This window comes from Cotesia typhae, unplaced genomic scaffold, assembly GCF_013202065.1.
Source record: "Cotesia typhae breed Kobodo isofemale line unplaced genomic scaffold, CoteBio_Ctyphae contig_33, whole genome shotgun sequence".
NCBI lineage: Eukaryota > Metazoa > Arthropoda > Insecta > Hymenoptera > Braconidae > Cotesia > Cotesia typhae.
The window spans coordinates 2,127,591-2,147,388 of NW_027423741.1; the positions used below are offsets into that span (position 1 = coordinate 2,127,591).

General features: G+C 32.4%; 1 protein-coding gene across 13 annotated transcripts in view; it reads left to right on the plus strand.

Moving 5' to 3' along the window:
- The window catches only part of Heph (polypyrimidine tract-binding protein 1 heph), a 166,498-nt gene that overhangs the window by 53,008 nt on the left and 93,692 nt on the right, over nucleotides 1–19,798 (plus strand). For 12 of the 13 annotated variants that reach the window (XM_074241073.1, XM_074241074.1, XM_074241063.1 and 9 more), the window contains one exon: nucleotides 15,020–15,175. The exons of the other annotated variant lie outside the window; for it this stretch is intronic. In XM_074241073.1, coding sequence (XP_074097174.1) covers nucleotides 15,092–15,175 — 84 coding nt within the window. In that variant the 5' untranslated portion in view covers nucleotides 15,020–15,091. Of the gene's footprint in view, nucleotides 1–15,019; nucleotides 15,176–19,798 lie in introns of those variants that run through there. 13 annotated transcript variants of the gene reach the window in all.

Consider the following 19,798-nt stretch of genomic DNA (forward strand, 5'->3'; position numbering starts at 1 on the left):
AGAAATTCACGCTCCGTTACCGCATTACTACATATCTTTTGCCAATTTCCTGCACACTTTCTTGTCTCCTGTTTATTAATTTCTCGGGTTTAAATACCTTCTGTTCATTATAATTAATATAAGACGTTCACAAAGCACGGTTTTCAGTGGGTGAATTAAAGCGTAATTGTCCTGATCTCGATCTCCGGCTCTATTACTATTACTATTTTCCGTTTGACAGCCAGCAAATTCGAGATACGTGATTCCGTTGGTCCGTAAGTGATTCAATTGATCCATCAGCATCTATCCGTTTATCTAATTCATGATACCGTATGAAAATTAAACTCGACATTTGTAAGGTGTTACGCAATATCGCAGCAATCACCGGGATTATTGGTGCGATTTTATTATTTTAACGTGCCACGAATTTTATTGCTTTTTTATTCATATTTTATTTATTTTTTTAGCTTTTTTTTTTTTTTTTTTTTCTATACATACTAGATATTCGCTTTTTATGTCCGCGCGTTTCTGTTGTGTGTAAATGCGTGTGTGTGGAGAGATTTTTTTATTTTTATTTATTATTTACGTTGTAATTTTTTCATTCGCCGGGCAGCAGAGGTTGGTAATGCAAAGTTACCTGAGAATATGGTTAACGAGACGCAAACTCACCGGACGAGACGCCAGGATGCACCGATTGTAATTCAAACCGTGGTTCGGTATGTGGCCGCCGCGGTACAGTCAAGCTAAAAAAAATATCTTTATACTATTCAGTGGTTCTCAATCAACACAATTTTACATTATCAAAGTATTTTTAAAATTAAATAATTTTTATTTTTATTTAACTTAGAAAAAAAAATCTTTGATTTTCATCACAGTTATTTTTGTTAATTATTTAATAAAAACAAAAATAATTATTTTAGATTATTTTGATAATAAAAATTCCCCGACATTTTTTGTCTCTGATTCGATTTGTGACTCATAAAAATAACTTTCGGGAGTAGAAAAATTAGCGATTAAAAATAGCTTTAATCCAAAAAAAAAAAAAAAAAAAAAATTAATACCCGAAGTATTAATACCCGAGAAATTAATAGCAAACTGCGGATTTCCTCGGGTACTTGGTTGGCTGACAGCTGATGCTACCAACGCTATTTTTATAAAAGTTATTTTATTTTAACTTTTATTTTTATTCTTTGAAAGTGCTAACAAAGTTACACACCTGCCAGTTGACGCGCGATTCGCTGGTTGCTTTACATTTCAATAGAACCTACGGGTTACTACAGCAGCAGCAACAGCAACAACCCAACTATTTTTATATTTTTATTACAAATTTATTTTACCTTAAACTTTGAATTTACAATTCTAATAAACTTAACAATCATGTTTGTAAATCCGAAATTTCTTTGTGCGTTAGACATCTTATTTTATGTATTTAATAATTTAAATTTGAATTTGAATTTAAATTTCAATGCACTGGAGCTTTTAAACAATTTACTTTCTCGTTTATTAAAACTCAGCCTGATTCAATAAATAAACTCTGCTCGGGTATATAAATTTATGTACTCAGTAATATCCTGATGGACTGTTCTGTATTTAGTTCTTCTTGTTCTTGTTCTTGTTCTTATTCTTGTTTTGGCACCGTCTTGTTGACGTAAATTTATTGTAGGTACCCTGGCAGTGTCGAAGGTGTCGAGCTAAGACTCCAAATCCTAAATAACTGATCTCACCCTCGGGAATTTAGAGTCTGGTCCACATCTAACCACTCTTGTGCCTTGTTTTCGAGTCCGGTATACCAGGGTTTGACGGTTTTCGGTACGAAACTTGGAATTATTCAAAAATACATTTATTATTTCCAGGGAAGTTAAAGTTATGAATCAAAATTATGAGATGTCAATTTTTGATTCTCATAAAAAATATAAACTTTAAATTGTCATTCTGTTTAAAGGATAAAAGTCGAGAAAAAAATTGTGAGGATTTTTTTTTACACAGAATTAAATCCCCTGCAAAAACTGTCTCTTATAATTTTTTGATATTACCACTTTAATTTGAATTACAAGCGTTGATAAACAATTTGTTATTGTTCCGGGTAAATTTCGGTAATTCTTAGCAATTAACGGAGAAACGTAAATAAAATACTTAATTAAATTCAGTGAATTTAATTTAAAACACCCAGGAGGGTAATTATAGAAAGTTTTATTAATTAAATAAAACAGAGATTTAATTTATAGTAATAAGTAATAACCAGAGTGACAATAAAAATTGTGAGTTTAAATTAACTAAACATCTGAAGTAAAAAGAGTTTAGTATATAAATTTTAGTGATTATAGTCAAAATTAATTATTTTATGCTGGTGGTACGGTCGATTGCTCGTCTTTACCGCGGCATTTGTGCTAAATTAATGAGAGTAAATTCGGTGGATGGGCGAACCGGGAACGAGAGACGATGAGAGACGCTAAACGAAAATTGTGCTGGGACGCATATACCGACAACTACTAAAACTCAGTGTAGATGTTGATGTTGATACTCGCCCTGATGCCTCTGCCAGGCAATGCTGGTGGTTCTGGTTCTGGTTCTACTTTTACTTCTACTTCTACTTCCTCTGCTTCTACTTCTGGTACTGGCACTGCAAACGCTTCTGATGTGGTATGCTCGGTGCGTGGATATTTTCCCCACCTGTTGCCAAACAATTCCCATGGAAACCGAGTTATGGTTATGATTTCCGTCAGATAAATAACACTCCAAAGTCCTGTTTAAATATGCTACTCAGCTTTTATAAAATAACAAAATACTGGTGGCTGTTATTGTTATTTTTAAATAGAGATGTTTTTTATTTCGCCTATCACTCGAAAAATATTCAATTGATTTTATTTAATATTTAGTGCTGGTGTTTCACATCACTTTCATCTTTCAATTCATCCGTATAATTTTTTTTATTGATAAAAGTGAAAACTATTTTTTTTTTTGACAGGGAATTTATTGTTGAAAAAAATTGTTAAATTTGAGATTAAAAAAAATTTAATTTTTGTGATTTATTAAGATCAATAATAATAAATTTATTGATCAAATTTCTTATTTGAAATTCTATAAAAAAAAAAATACCATTACAAACAAAAAATTAATTAATTCTTAAAATAGTAATATTTATTGGTAAACTTGAACAATATTTATACGGTTAATTAGTATCGCTTATATTACTAGGGCAGGCCTGGTATCCTAGCGTAGGTACTAGATGGCTCGGCAGTATCGAGAGACGAAATTTTAATTAGAGCGCTCGTTTCTTTATCACCAAAGTCGCACAACATAAAACATCACAACGGGGATTCTAATATAACACAGCAAGACGGCTAAAGGAACACCCGGGGTATGATGATAACATCCCTTTTCCTTTTTACCCTCCTTTTACTGTAATACTTACATCTCACCAGCGTCAACATCCCCCAAGTAATCTCTGTACATATATATTTACTTACCCACACATATCTATATCTATATCCACGAATACGTGCGTGTCAAAAGCTCACACAGCAAGTGCCTATACATCAGCATCCCCCTCCCGTTTACGCTATAAATCCAATAACTAATTTCTTTCTATTCGATTTAATATTCAATGAATAAAAAAGTTAAAACTCATTCTACATTATTACTCGTTTTATAAATATATAACTTTTTTTATTATTTTATTTTTCAATAATACAAAAACTTTTTTCCTTCGTCTTCTTTTTCTTTTTAAGTTATTTATCGGAAAACTGTTACAGGGCAAATGAAAAGTAGGCTTATCTTATAATTTACGATAACACTGGTTTATTGAGCAATAAAAAAGTCACTATACAATATATATAGATAGATATATAGGACTTGGTAATAATATATATTATAGGGGAAGCTTTTAACTATTTGGGTTAAATTTTGCAGGCGCTAAACCGGCGCCGCGGTATTCTCCTGCACCAGAGGTGCAACGCTATTTAATGTTTGTGTCCGGGGGGAAAGTAATCCCTGAAAAAACCGCACAATGTCTTATGGCTTAGCATTAATTACGGCGACATGAAGTTGAAAAACGGCCGGCAGTTTACATTTTACATTTTACCTAAGAGTACCTTCTTCTTCTTCTTATTCTTCTTACTCCTTCTTAGTTGATATTCTTCTCGTTTTATTTCACAGTCCTTTTAAAGGCTTTTTCCTTGAGTAAGAGCGCACATCACAGTACTGAGAGTTCTCTGGCAGTTATGTCATCTCAAAAACTTTGTATTTTCTTTTTTATTTTTCAGTTATTATTATTTTTAATAATTTATTTTTTATAGTAATGAAACCCAACAATCAATTTAATTTTTTACTAAAAACATTAGATATGATAAATTTTTTTTTTGGCGATCAATTATTAATTTATCTCAACAAAAATGACAACTGTGGGATACAAATTAATTTATAACCCACTTACACTGTTGAAGTATGATGTGAACATCCGACAAATAAATGAAAAGTTCTTGAACAAATGTTTACAAAGTAACAAATTAGCGGGCGTATAAGTGCACGAATTCCGCGGTTCTAATGGCGATTGATAATTCAAACATTGGTAGATATTACCCGGCAATAATTTTGAGAGCTCTTAATTCAAAAGCTTGAAACCGTTGACTATCGAGAGTCCATTACTCGAATTACTTTCCGGCATTTTCAAGCACCACAACTCTCTCTCGCGCTCCCAATAAGAACTTGCCCATCCACTCACCGGCTCCTCGCTTACGCTGTTTTGGCTTTTCATTTCGTAATATAATTACTTAAACTTCAATGAACTTTTAATTGATCAAAAACGCACTTTCGATTCACTTTCATTACATCTCTTCGAATTTTCTGTAATTACTTAGAACCCACCTTTAAAAACCATCGCGGCTCGTCGAATGAAATCGAGTCTAAGAAAAACGGGAAGAGGAAAAAAAAAAAGAAAAAAAAATAAATCAATAAATAAATAAAATAATTGTCTAATACATGAAAAATAAAAAATACCCGATGGGTATTCAAACACTAGACTATTGTGTTGAACGATTTGTAAGCTTGCCAACGCGAGTAAATTCAAGAGCTCAGCAATATTGCACTCTATTAGAGCAAGTGAAATCAAGTAGTATTTAATGGGTGAGCAGTAGTCGGATCCTTGAATAAGGATCCGGGTGTAAAATGGAAAACTGTATAAATGTGTGCTTGTACTCCGTTCAAAACCAATTATCAAAGTTTTGAGATTTAAACTAAACAGTTAAATCACCGGCAAGTATTATTAGAAAACTCCCACTCACAATGATTAAATCATTGATACTGCTAATTAAAATTCTTATTAATTTACAGTGTTATTCACTTTTTATGAAATATTTTTTAGTTGTTAATTAAATAATTTTAAAATAGGAGGTACCATGGTAAAATTAGTGAAAAAAGCAAAATGTAATTTTAATTTTAATTAAATAGCATACTCACGCTAATGAAAATTAAATACAAAGTACAATAATAATTAATATGTAACAGAAAGGCAATCACTTAATGCGAAAAAAGTTTTGGTTTCATGAGGATCAAAATAATAGTTGTATGCAGGTGCGTCACTAGAAAATAATACGCGCTAGATGGATGGAGAGTTATAATTTAACTCTCGAAAACAAATATAATAATGTTTTTTTTTTTCTTTCGTATCAATCTTATTGATTAAGTTTGTTAATTTAAAAGAATGATTTCAACAAGAATATAATCTTGAAAAAAAATTGTTTCGTTAAAATAAAAATATTAAATTTTTGTATCTGAGTATCAAGGTACAATAATACATTTAAACTAGTTATTCAAAAGAATGAATGGCCAAATTAAAAAAAAATATAATAATTATTATTTACCGTAAAAAATTTTTCATCCATTTTTGTACCTATTACTATTTGCTGATATGCAAAGTCTATTTTATACATGAGAATTTACATTTGCAATATCAGAAATATGTTAAAATAGGAATATATAATATAATGGACTTTGAATATGGTCGGTACGTGTGAGATCCATTTAGATGCATCTCTTCCCAGGGTTTGGTAGACATAGACATGGACAATCCGATTGGAATCGAAGTAGTAGGCAATAAGGATAAAATATTCTAGATTATATTCATACCGCAACATATGTAACATTTATACATCCGATATATATATATATTTTTTTTTTTTTTTTTAATAAAAGGTGAAATAAAAAAATAATCCAAGGAAGGAAAAAAGCAGAGGAGCTTGCACCCCACACCGAGTGGGCGTTTGTTAGTATAAGTTGATCTCCCACATGTCAAAAAATCCAAATTCCTCGTGAGAAATTGAATTGAGCGCAGGTTTCTTCGCCGCTGGATCGATCGTCACTCTCAGTGCTATAGAGTACACTCAACTGTGCTATACCAGGCATGTCCAACCGCTCCATCGGCTATCCCAGGTCGCGGTTGTTGCCCGGCGACACTTGACCTTCTTTGCTGTCTTTTTCTCCTTGTCCTCTTGTGTGTGCTCTCTGACACATGGCACATGCCATCCGATGATCCCTGCTTTACACAAAATGATAAATTTATTTCAATAAAAACTTTTTAAAATATCGAGACTTTGATTTAAGATCCGGGTGTCCTGGTCTTATCACGGAAATGCGTCGTCATCATCCCAGTCACTTTCCTCGAGTGACACTGCCGTGGTATTATATATTATATGCTGAAAGACGGAGGAAAAATCCATGCTAACACCACATTACCCGGTAATAGAGCTGTAGGAAAGTCGAATAAAATAAAATAAAATAAAATGAAAGGGTGATTTTGATTGCTTACAAGTCTGTTGACTGTCAGAAAGCTCAGACTAGGTGACATGACACTGAAATAAATTATGACAAGTAAATTGACGTTACGGCTAATGTTAATTGTTTTTCCGAAGTTATTTAGGTCATTTTCTAATGAATATGGATCGAATGTCGCTAATGAGAACGAATATAGATAGGTAGAGTTACAATTAGAGGAGAAGCAACGCACAGCGGCAATATCGATACAGTATAGATCCCCATCGACATCGTATTAGAGGAGATATCCACATGCTGCTAATTCACACAGCAGTGTCAACACTACTTTCAAAGGGAATTAACTACGAGCCAGCCATCCGAAAGGGTTTATTCAATCTAATCTATATATGATCAATGGATACAGCTTCTCATAGCGTCATCCCTTTGTCAATTAAATTATTCAAAATACAATGTTGATACTTGACAATACATAATTATTGTATTTCACAAGTTTATACTGAAAGAGACTTGGTTATATTTAAATTTTATTGGTGACGATTCATGAATAAAATAATAATATTAACTACCGAGTTATAGAAACAAATATAATAATAATAATAATAATAATAATAATAATAATAATAATAATGTAGTTTTATCAAGATTTATTATTATTATCATCTTAAAAACTTTGCTGCGATTTAATCTTACAAGTAATAATAATAATAATAATAATAATAATAATAATAATAATAGTAAATATAATTTTTATTCACAAAAAATTGAAGTTAACAATGAAAAACTTTCAGTTCTTTCTAACATTTACGACTTACATTTCTTTATTGATTTATTGAAAAAAGTCTAAAAATACTTCTGTTTATACTAAAAAAAAATTTCTAGCTCAAATATTTTTTTAATTAAATCAAAACAATAAAGCTTTTAAAAATAATTTTCTTGATTCAAGTCATGACTAATTTTTAAACGTAATTTTAAAGTAAATGTTTATCATGAAAGCTCGTTTTGCTTGAGGTTATTTGAGAAACTTAACTAATAAAAAGTAAAACAATGTAAAATTAATATCAAAAAATAATAATGACACAAACAAGAGCAACAACAATAACAACGAACAAAAAGATATAAATGTTTGACCTTATTTGGTATCTTTGAACGAGTGTAGTGGAGGTTTTGCTTTGGTTTGCGGCTAGAGGTGGTTTGAAGGAAGGGGTTAGGGGGAAGGGGGAGGTGGTGAATGAAAGCGGCAGATGAAGAGATTCAAAGATAGCAAAGAAGGCTAAAGAAAAAGGAAAATAACCGTCTGAACGGGAGACAAGAGCGCAGACTATAATACACACAAGTGAGATGAAGTTCTCTCGGTTGGCGTTTTCCATTCCTGAACCGGCGTTGAATACGTGGCTGGAAACAATGGCTGTCGCGGCCCGACTTCTGTAACGATATCGTCGTTCCCTGACGATTGAAAAGATGCTGGAGATAACGAGCGAGTGAGCGAGTCAACGAATAGACCCACTGGTATACAGATAGAGCCCTGAGTTGTGAGGACCGACAGAAAGTTTTCTTCATTATTATGATTATCGTCATTAGAGTGCCCGTATAAATAAAATGATCGCCCGGGCGATTCCTTTTGTTCGTGTTCAAGTAAACCAACGTCTATGTTCTTGTCATTTTTTATCATTTTTTACATTCTTGATTATCATTCTTGTCTTACTACTCTTTCTATTCACGCTAAATTTTGTCAACACATTTTTCGGCTTAATCATTTATAAAACTGTTTCACTAGCTTAGAAAATTCTTAGCTTCACTAAAAAAAAAAAAAAATTTACTTGATCCAGGAACATTTTTTTTTATTGCACGGCTGTAATTATTTTAATTGTGTTGATTTAAGCCTTAAATAATTGAAGTAAAATTGAATTTTTTCCCAGAATTTTACTACAATTTAAGGCAAAACATTTTTTTTTAGATTCTTCTTTTTACCGCTGGCTAATGAGTGGTGAATAATTAATGCTGGGAAGTGATTAGTTCCTTGAGTTGAAAATTATCTTTAATAGTTATTTTAAATAACTTATAGGGAAATTTTAAGTGAAATGAGGTCAAGAATTTTTTAATTATAATTTTTGTTAATTTTTGAGTAATTGAAACAAGTAATTTAGTAGTTTGACAACTTTTTATCTAATTTTTTTATTAAATAAAATTCAATTGTTACGTAAATTAAAATTGAAATATGATGCATACATTAGAGCCACGTGAGTCCATTCTTACTCGCTTGGTGTCGAAGTGATGCTATATCAAACGTATGCTTATTTTATTGATTAAAGTTATTTATTTAATTAATTATACGCGCATACGACGACACTTTTTATATTTATTTTAAAAATAAAAATAAAAATACATTTTTTATTTTTATCTCGAAATTTTAGTGTGACAATAAAACAATTTTACCGTGAAATATTTTATTTAAATCAACTGTTAAAAAATCAAACTTTTTTTATGTTTTGTCGAAAACATTTATCAATAAATGAAACCTGTCGAATGTGTAAACAAATAACTGACGTTTACATTAATATAAACATTTACATTAATTGAACGATATGAGGGTGTGTCGTCTGTCGTATATGTATCGAGTAGAACTTGGGGTTCGATTAACCCTTCGGCAGTTTTCCACCTTACTCAAGCTAAATTGCAACTACTAAACTACTTGTGACAATCAGCAATAACTAATTAGCCATCATAGACCGTGTGTGTAGTATAGTTGAAGCAAGTGAGTAGTGAGTAGTGAGTACGCCTGGCGGATCAACTCTCAATTCACTTCATTTTCCGAACTGTGCCAGTACAGTGCTGAGTATGTATGAGCAAATATATGTATAATCACTAACAAGAACCCACCTATGTGACTCCTGCCGGCAAACTTTATGAAGTTCGTTAAATTATACAAACTTGTTCTAAAAACAAAAATTTTATTTACATAAACTAATTTAAAATAACCTAACAAACTAACTGTTTATATAAATATATTTTATTATAAACTATTATTAATATTTTTATTATTATTCTTCATATTAAAATTAATATTAATATTAAGCCAACACAATCCATTGGAAAAAATTTTTTTTATTTTATTAATTATATATATTTTTAAATCAAAAGGAATTGGAAGACAATAAAATTAAATTTAATTTAATTAACTGTAAGGTGTATAATTAATAATATAATTAAAATTTATTAAATGGGATTGAGTTGTTTTAATAATAATTATTATTGTTAATTTTAATGAAAAATTTTTTCAATAGAATTTTAATTGTCAAAAATCTTCTATAGTAAAATTATAATTATAATTACTATATTTACCCTTAAACATTAGATAAAAAAGGGGAAGTAAACCCAAAAATAAGTTTCAACAAAACCCCATAGTTTAATCGTTAACTTGAGTAAACACAACACTCTTTAAAGAGGTTAAAGGAGCAAGTAGGGTTAATCTTTCGCTAGCAGACTTTTTTGTTTTGGCATAAACAGACGGGTCTCTTTTACAAGCTTCTGCTTCTGCTTATACTTCTGCTCATTTAATACCCGCTCTCATCTTCGTCTTGTTCTTTGGTACATAAAGAGAGCACCAACTCGAGCTGTAGCTTCCCGACTAGGCTTGTGTCTTATCGAAATTCTTAATTAGAAAATTTTAATTATGTTTTGAGGCTGTGCAAAGGCCAACCGAGGTACGATGCCGAGATAGACAGGTCAGGTTGCAGTGGCTCCTTAAGATAGTGGATTTTACTATCTCGTTTATATACCTGCATGTATACACAGATTCGCGAGATGCTCGAGGAACAGTGTAGACAAAGTATATGTATTATATGTATTATATGTATTATATGTATTATATGTAAGGATGAGAAGAGCGCGAATATGCAGCGATGGTAAACGAACCTCTGAAGGCAATTAAGCGGGAGCGTGCCTCGTAAAGATGCTTCGGGGTTCATGTCTCGCTACTCGCTACTGCACAATATTAAATTTCGACGGTAGCTTACTTACTGGTAAAGTGTTGGTAGACACTTATACCGATAGTCCTAGTCGTACAAGTCGACGTCAGTGATTACCAGAATTATATTCGTCGCCAACTTGGAATAAAATTTATAAGTTTTGGCTCCAAATTTTCAAATTTTTATATCATACAAAAATCAGCTAACAGCAAATAATAATTTATTTGAGGATAAATTTTTTTTATGATTTAATTTTTTATACTTAAAAATTTTTTTCAAGATACTTTTGAATTAAAATCTAAAAAAAATTTTTTTTTAATTTACTTAAAAATTAAATCAGTACTAAAAAATTATTTAAAAAATTATCAAATTTAAAATAAAAATAATTTAGACGATTTGATAGACTCCAAGATTTTCGTAGGCCAGCTCCATTAACTGTTTAACCGACCGCAATTTATTGCATTATAAAGTTGTCACCTGTGTTAAGACCAAGAGCCGAGTCACGGGTTGTTTGACGCTTCACCGGCATAGATAGCAACTACCCTCAGTCCCTCAAGCCGGTTCAGTTTCTACTTCCTGCGGTTTAACGATACAGGAAATTCGTTAAAATAAAATAAATTGAAACCAAGGAGGCATTTGAGATTTTCACGGTAAAAATCCATCTTATATTATTTTTCATCTGAAATTTAATTCGGCACTTTATTAAATAAAAGTAATTACAGCGGAGCTCGCAATAAAGAGGTTATTCGCGGGCAGACAATAAGAGATCCTTGGAATGATGACTGGTAGGATCTGGATCTGTGTATGTGTGGGTGGGCGGTATATCTGTATATCTATCTATGGGTGGTTGGTCGAACCGGGGCAACAGGTCTCCGTGGTCTGGCGTCGTGGCGTCGCGACGCGATGCGATGCGATGCGATGCGAGTAGAATCAACGCCGAGTTACTGCAAAGCCTCAGTTTCAGCAAAAGTATTCGAAGCACGTGCGCGATTACCTCCGGGAGAGGACTCGTCGTGCGTGACTGGGCCATACCCGAGGGATACCCGGCACTACCGCGCTTGAAAACGTTTGCGATTAGCTTCTATATCTAGCCACACATGTATGCCTCTAAAATACCTTTTTATTTTTTATAAATTTATTTTTTCATAGTATAGTTACCCACTCGGCTCTCCAAGCCCACTGCTTCAATTTCACGTCGCAGACGCCACAAAAAATTGCCCCTTCATCCTTTGCATTTATTATAGACAGGCTCCAGGAAGACATTAAAGCTTATATTATTATCCTGAGTCAATATTTCATTTGCATTGTATGGTTAAACTAAAAAAAAAACTATTTAGTTGAAGAAAAAAATTTTCATCTTCTTTTTTTATAAAAACAAACGATTTAAAGTATTCGATGTTCACCATCAAACATTTAAAACTTATCAAACATATTCGAGATTAATTTGGGTGATGGACTGATATCCAATGTGTGCAAAGGGATATCGAATCGACAGACAGAGGTGAGGTGACAAAAAGATTAATAGATTGATGATCAGGTCGATGAGTAGGGAGCAACAGGTTAAAGGTCGAGTCCTTGGTTGGGTGATTCATTGGAGTAACGACGGGATTTTATCTTGAAAATGGTGACTATGGGTATGAATATCAATGGTGCTGGTATGCCGTTGATAATGCACCCACTATACCCTTTGTTGGGTCGACGGTACGCTCGAACAAGCAACCAGCAAATGAACGAATATTGGGTAAAAATGCAAATTCCCGGTTAGAGTCTAGCAGCATCAACACTGTCAACTGCTGTGCTGTTGATTCATTTCTCTTTGCCTTTGGTTCCCTCTAACGGGGTGTAAAGTAATTGAAAACACGCGTCATCTCCGGTGAAAGTTCGCCATCCTTTCTTTTTTTCTTGTCACACTTTCTGTTGGCTATTTTCCTCTGGCCTGTCATGCAATTTTTTCTGGCCCGATCGTTATTACTGAGCGATAATTCGCGAGTATTGCCTTCAATAATGTCCTCTGGATTGTTTGAGGGTAGAATAGCGAAAGTTGAGAATAGACGAACAGGGAGAAAAGTTTGTAAATGCATGGATGTATTGGAATAGGAATGGAAATGCGGCAAATGCAATATGGCATTTATGTTACGATTTTAGGTGTGGAAAATGTGAAGAAATAAAATATGGAGAATTTCATCTGGCTTTTATTTAACTTTTTTTAATTTTTTCATTTATTCACACTGCTCTCTGCTCTCTACGCTCTCGTGGAGGGCAAATACCCGTTCACTCTGTACCTTTGCTTGAGTGGATTTATGCAAGATGCATGAGGCTACAGTAGTAGTCTAAAAGCCAGGGGTTGGAAGAACCCAGAGTGTCCCTTGAATAATATATATCCTACTACTACGTCTACGATCAAATATATAGAAAGGGACAAAACATGTAATGGTGAAATGAAAAAAGGGTGGAAAAAGCAAACCGCTTGCTCGATGACGAGATGTATGACGGATCGAACATTAAATATCGTCAGTATATTGTTTGAGGAGTTCAAGTGTCTAAAACTTGACAATAAAATCTTTATTTTTAAATTATTTACTTTTAAATTTGTCACATTGATTGAAATAATTTTTTATTTCATTTTAACAAATTTTTTAAAAATATTAATTATGATAAAAAATTTTTAACTCAGTTATTTTAATACTAAATTATTTTTTAAATTAAATAAAAATAATCTTTGCTGATTTTAGCATTAAAAAAATAATACCGGCTACTTTTAGTTATAATAATAAAAAAAATTTGATAAAAAGAATAAAATTTGAAAAACTCTTACTTGAACATGTTAGAGCATTACATCCAGTGTTAGTGTGAGTATTAGGCATTGGTGGCGACAACAGCAAATCGAGTCGAAATGAAATGGCCTCATGTGGATTAGTTGGATGTCTTACTGGGCATACCAGCAGCCTAGACCGGGTGGAGACTAGACCAAGTTGGAAACTTAGATTGCCGTCACGCCACGGGGGTGAGTTCGGGTAGAAACGAATAACGCCTAGCCGCCGCAATCTCGTTGACGTCTTCCGTGTCCTCATACAACTCTCGGGCCATAATATAACTGTATAACTGTATAACTATATAACTATATAACTATATAACTATATCCCTGCCCTAAACTTAAGGTAAAAGCCCAAGCTAAGGAGGTCAAAGCGGGTGGACCCTATTGCAAGTGCTAACCTTCTGGTAACTTTATATAATTACCAGTTTACACAAAGGTACATTCTTATAATTGGATTAAGGGATAGATCTCGAGGTAATATCAAAAATTCGTTTCTCTCTCTCTGGATTTCCGGGACCAGAAATATTCTGTAGCAACTTCCTGCTCGCTTATTACCGCGACGGTATCAAACTTTAGCCGTGGGATTCACCGGGAACTCACTCACGCACCAGCACAAATCGAGTAATGGATTAATTCTATAATTGGCTGCCGTGTAATGGAGCATTTTGTCTACGTACCCATACTACCTCCATCCTTGGCTGTGTCTGTGTCTCTGGTACATAACCTCCGACATGCTTATGGATACTGGGATGATGGTAGTAGTCCCTCGACGGAAAGCTAGCTGCTCCACGATGATATTCTTCTTCGTTCCGTGGGTACATAGCCCACGGGTAGTTAGTGGTGCAGCTCAAGCAAATAGAAACTATAGTAACAGCACGAGCATTAGTATTACTACCCGTATTATTATTATTATTATTATTAGTATTAGTATTAGTTGTAGTGGTAGTGATACTCCTAGTATTAGAGATCCGCTGGGAATAGGCTTTAGATTATAATACTTGTGCAAACTCACGTGATGCGCCAGAAGTTACTATAACTACTACCATATTCTGCTAAGACGTTTTAAACTCATAACTGATTATTAAACAGTTTTACTTTTTTCTTAGTCACTTGTTTATTGTTTGAAGGAAAGTCTTAAGTTTTGATGCGAATCATATAACTAGACTGGAATTTGTTTTAGACAAATTTATCAAACTAAAATTAACGGACATTTAATTTTTTTTTTTTAAATGGATTCTTAGAAAAATTTTCTACACTAATTTATTTTTAGAATAAATTAAAAAAATTGTTAGATTTTAAAATTAGTAGACAATTTAAAAAAAAAAAAAATACATTTTTATAAAAATTAAAAATGAGATTATTTTTGAAGTCATTTTTGGATTAAATTAAAAAATTTTTAGAATTTTAAATTGAGTCTTAGAATTATTTTTAAAAAGAAATTGTTGGTAAAATTTAGCCATAAACTAATGAAATATTTAATTTTTTGTTTTAGGTAGGTGAAACTCTTGAGGAGTTAATTTAATAAATACGCGAAACGTGTGACAAGCTGCCAAGACTCGACAGAATGATGATGGCCAACTTACCTCCCGTTATGCTGCCGGCTTTGCACCACGACTATGGGATCCTAGCGTCTACAATGGGAATAAAGGTGAGTCTTTTACGCAATAATCTAGCGCCACTGTCCAAAGTCTAGAACTGAAGCTGTGGAGGAAGAAGATATTTCGTTATTTGGGGTTTTAGGTCAGAAAAATTGAAAACTCGATATCCCGGAGCTCATAAATAATGTATAATATAACCATACAGTTACTACAGTATAAGTAGTAGTAGCCAGTAGCCAGTAATGTAGGATTCAAGTAGAGTAGGTATACGTTCCATCCGACGATCGATTAACTCGACTCTTTCCCGGTGGAATTACGAGAAATTTTGTTGTTTTCGGTGCTCGAATTCGCTACACTCGGCTGGCAGGCTGCCAATGGACCGGCGAATAAGATTGAACTGCTTTTTGAGGCCAGTGCCTACTCTTTAATCCTTTTTCACCCCAAGATTGACTTATAATGTTCATACGCAACAATTTGAAGTATTCAAAAATTTTATTGATAATTTTAATTCTAAAATTCAAAGTAAAAAAATTTGCAGAGTGATTTTTTTTTTTTTTTAGTAAAAATAAAAAACAGTTGAAAATTATCTGTCGATGTTTTGCAACAAATCGAAAGTAAACTACAATTGCAAGTAAAGCAAATGACCTGAACCGGTGCAGTATCCTCTCTCACTGAACTATCCCCTCTTGATAAATTTTTCTTCCCCGTTAATTTCCGGCTCAGTGCAGCACTTTACCTCGAGATATTAATTAAAATTCTTTTCTAAATATTCCAACGCCCGATTCTTCTAGGACTGAGAACTTATTTAATTTACTTTCCTGTCCCATGCCTGGCTCTAGGATTTAAATAAAACTCAAATATGTTCCCAGAAAATACGAGTTAAAAAATAAAACACTCTCGAGCGATAAGTAATGAGAATTATCATCACAATCACACGATGTTTGGATAAAATAATTATATTTATTTAATAACCTCAACCAGTTCTAATGATCATTAATTATTTTTATTCGTCTCAAGTTTTCGTTATTTTTTTAATTACTGTTATTATTTTTATTTTTAATACACAACACCCACTCTGTACCGAAGAGCTACCTAAAATAATATTTTTTTTCTTATTTATTCTACTGTTGACCCGAATACTCCCGTTATTTATCCAGCGATAGTTAAATAATAATTAAATTAAAAAAATTCGTAGTGTAGCATTAAGTATAACTATTATCATTGTTATTATGCCGGGAAAAGTTTTAGCTGGGGAATTAAATGTTAAAAAAAAAAATTTGATGGAAGAAGAAATGGTCTGGGGTGAATAGAGTCGCAGCCAGTGGTACTGTTACTGTTACTGCTACTACTACTACTACTACTACTACTACTACTACTACTACTACTATGACTACTACTACAAAAACAACTACTAGTATAACTATTTCTAGTTATTCCCGTTAAAAATACTAAAGTTTTACGAAAACGGTCTACTCAGCTACTCGGTTATTTAGTTCCGCAGATGGAATGAACCGTGCGCCTTAGGGGAAATTCAAACGCTAAGTGCGCGGCCGCCTCGTGTTCGTTATTGTTTTCTTTGAATTAATGAAACTGAGTGAAGTGAGGACTTAGCCACTCACTCTTTCACTGAAATCCCGGCATTGACAATTGCGTGCGTTGTAACGAAACCTTTTCATAAAACAACGGACTCTACTCTGCTGCAACACTCAACTTTACTTAATTTTGCTTTGCTCTGAAAGTTTACATACGACCGTCGTTGTAATGTAAGTGGTAGAGGTCGATTACTAGCCCGTCTATTTCTGTCCGAGGCACACACGTGCCAAAGCCGCCGGTGACGGTGTTATACTGTGTGACGTACGATGTGTGTGAGTGTTGATGAATTTTACTTTTTCGTTTTATATCTTCGTTTGCATACTCTGCATCTATCATGTGTAGGGGTGTAACGCGTATACGGGAAAATTAAGCGACACTCCATGTTCATGTTCACATCCATGTGTAACCCTCCAGTTCCCGTATTCTCACTTTATTCCAGCGATACTTTATTAACTTTTTTTTACTTGGTCATTATATTATAATTTTAATTATTTTTTATACGAGGGTATTTTTTTCCGGAAATTATTTTCATTGAAATAAGTTATTTAGATTTTAAATGAGAATTTTTATTTAAAACTTTTATTTAATTATGTATTATTTTTTCGACAAGATATTTTTAATAATTTTCGATGGTTATGCGTGAGCTAAGTAATATTGCTAACTGGAGGTAATTTGGGTGCAAATTAGTGAATTACTGAAAACTTCAAGAGAAATAACGGCTTAATTTAAATAACGGCGTTGAAATTAATTTTTTTGATTTAATTAAATAAAAAAATTATTTTGATAATTAACAATAATTACCCGTGGGAGTGAAAAATTATTTTAATCTACGATCATTCATTTCAATTTATTGAACCGCAATATAATAAGTAGATAATATATTTAAATTAATAAAAAAATATAACAAAAAAGAAGAACAAGATAAAAGGTTAAATTATTATTCAGATATTTATTTTTTCTGCATTATATCCGAGTGGCGCGTGATTGGCAGACTGAATAAAAGAGCCATTGAATATTTCATAAATGAGAGTATACTTTCAATAAAAAAAAATCCGAACTTCTTTAAGGTGAATTCACCACCTCATCACTCACTGTCATGTCTCGGGAGAATTCAAAGCCATTGAACTGAAATAAAAAAAAGTCTAGAGAAAATATAAAAGACAAATGAAACAAAACCCAACAACTAAATAAAAATAGTAATAATAATTTTTATCACATATAACTTATAACCTTGCGCGCAATTTTTAATTTGAGGAAACTTATTATTTATTAATTTTCATCATAAACTAGCGCTAGTATGCAATAGTCTATATAATAATTCCATTGCCTATTCTACAAATACCAGTAATTAAGCACCATTCTACACCTGGTCTGACCTCACCGATTGTACAACGGGCAGTTTTTACAGAACCACCCGTGTAAATTTTATTAGCTCAGTTGCTGTGACTAAAACAATAACCATTGTTGGACTTCGTAGTGACGTTGCTCTGTACTCGGAGAACAAGGGCGGAATGGGGGAAATTCGCCAGCGGATGGGGCTGCTCTTTGTTTACGAATCCACGAATTCTCGGCACCAGGAGCTAGTATAAGTATAAGTTCACCAAACTCTACTAAATTCACTTCGTACTTTCGTATACACTACACTTACAAATAAAAACAGAATTAAGAGATTTACTTTTGTCAAATTGACTATTTTATCCACATGAAAAAAAATTTATACCGAAATTATATTGATAAATAATATATATTTTAGAAAGCTAACTTTTGTATTTATTTTAAAAAATTTTTTTTTATACAATTTTTTCACAAGAATATCGTTAATATATTTTGAGTACATTTTCAATTACTAAAACTTCAAAAAATACTCAAAGTTTTATTTCAGTTTATTCTGGAAAAGCATTTTTTAATTAATTACATCCAATGATTGGAAGAAAACGTTTGCAGTACAAGTTTTAACTTTTTGCTTGTTTAGTTTGTTTTATGAAAAATGAATGATATAAGTTTGATTCACAAGTATATGAATTATCTTTTGTTGTCTTTCTTGTATTCGTGTATTTTTTCCGTCAAGTAATTAAACTAATGGAAAACAGTCGCGACATTTGTGGGGTGCGAGCATCAGTCGCAATAACAGCAGTATTCGCTGTTCGTTGTGACGAGTAATCCATTACAATTGTACAAACGACTTTTTTTTTCTTTGCAATATTCATTGTTTATGCTCGCTATAGTATACTTTTGTTTATTTATTTATTTATTTACTGATTTTTATGGTGCTTTCTTTATATTTACTGAGTGGTTGGAAGTCATTCAAATTCAAAATATTTTTTTTCAATCTATTTTAATTCTTATTAAAGAAAATATTAAGCATTTATTATCATTTGACTGATTAAAAATTCTAACACGTCACGAAACACCATTAATTTTTTACACCATATTTATTTCTGAGCTTCAAATATTGCGTACCCAAATTTTATTAAAATAAAATTGAAATTCAAACTTCAACTTGATTGAAGTTTTTATTCATCTCATTGAGAATCAATTAATCACTCTCGATAGTCATTTCTATTTTTCGCTTGATATTTTAGTTATCGACTATTTATTTATTATTTATATTATTCCGGTTGTATTTTATCTCGATAAATAATGGTGGATAATTTGCGCGAATGAAATTCTGGTTAGTGAATTTGGCCGGTATTTGAATCCTCTGATAGCTCATAGCTCATAAATATAACCCAATAGAAATAGATCAAAATCTGCTGTTGGTCAAATAAAGAGAGAGAGAGAGAGAGAGAGAGAGAGGGAGGGAGAGAGAAGCGATATGAAAGCTCGGTGCATATCATCGCGAGAGCATTGTCTATCGATTATTCAGCGATTGAGGCGTACGATAATCATAGTTTGTTGATGAAATAATAATTGAATATTTATTACATCATTTTATAATGTGACATTATTGGTATCCTGATGAAATGTTCCCGTTATCGCACTTACTATTTAAAATTTATTAAATTATCCATTCATATAATCAATTCATTTCATTTTATTTAATTACTTCCCCATCAAATTTGTATCGGTAATTCATTGAG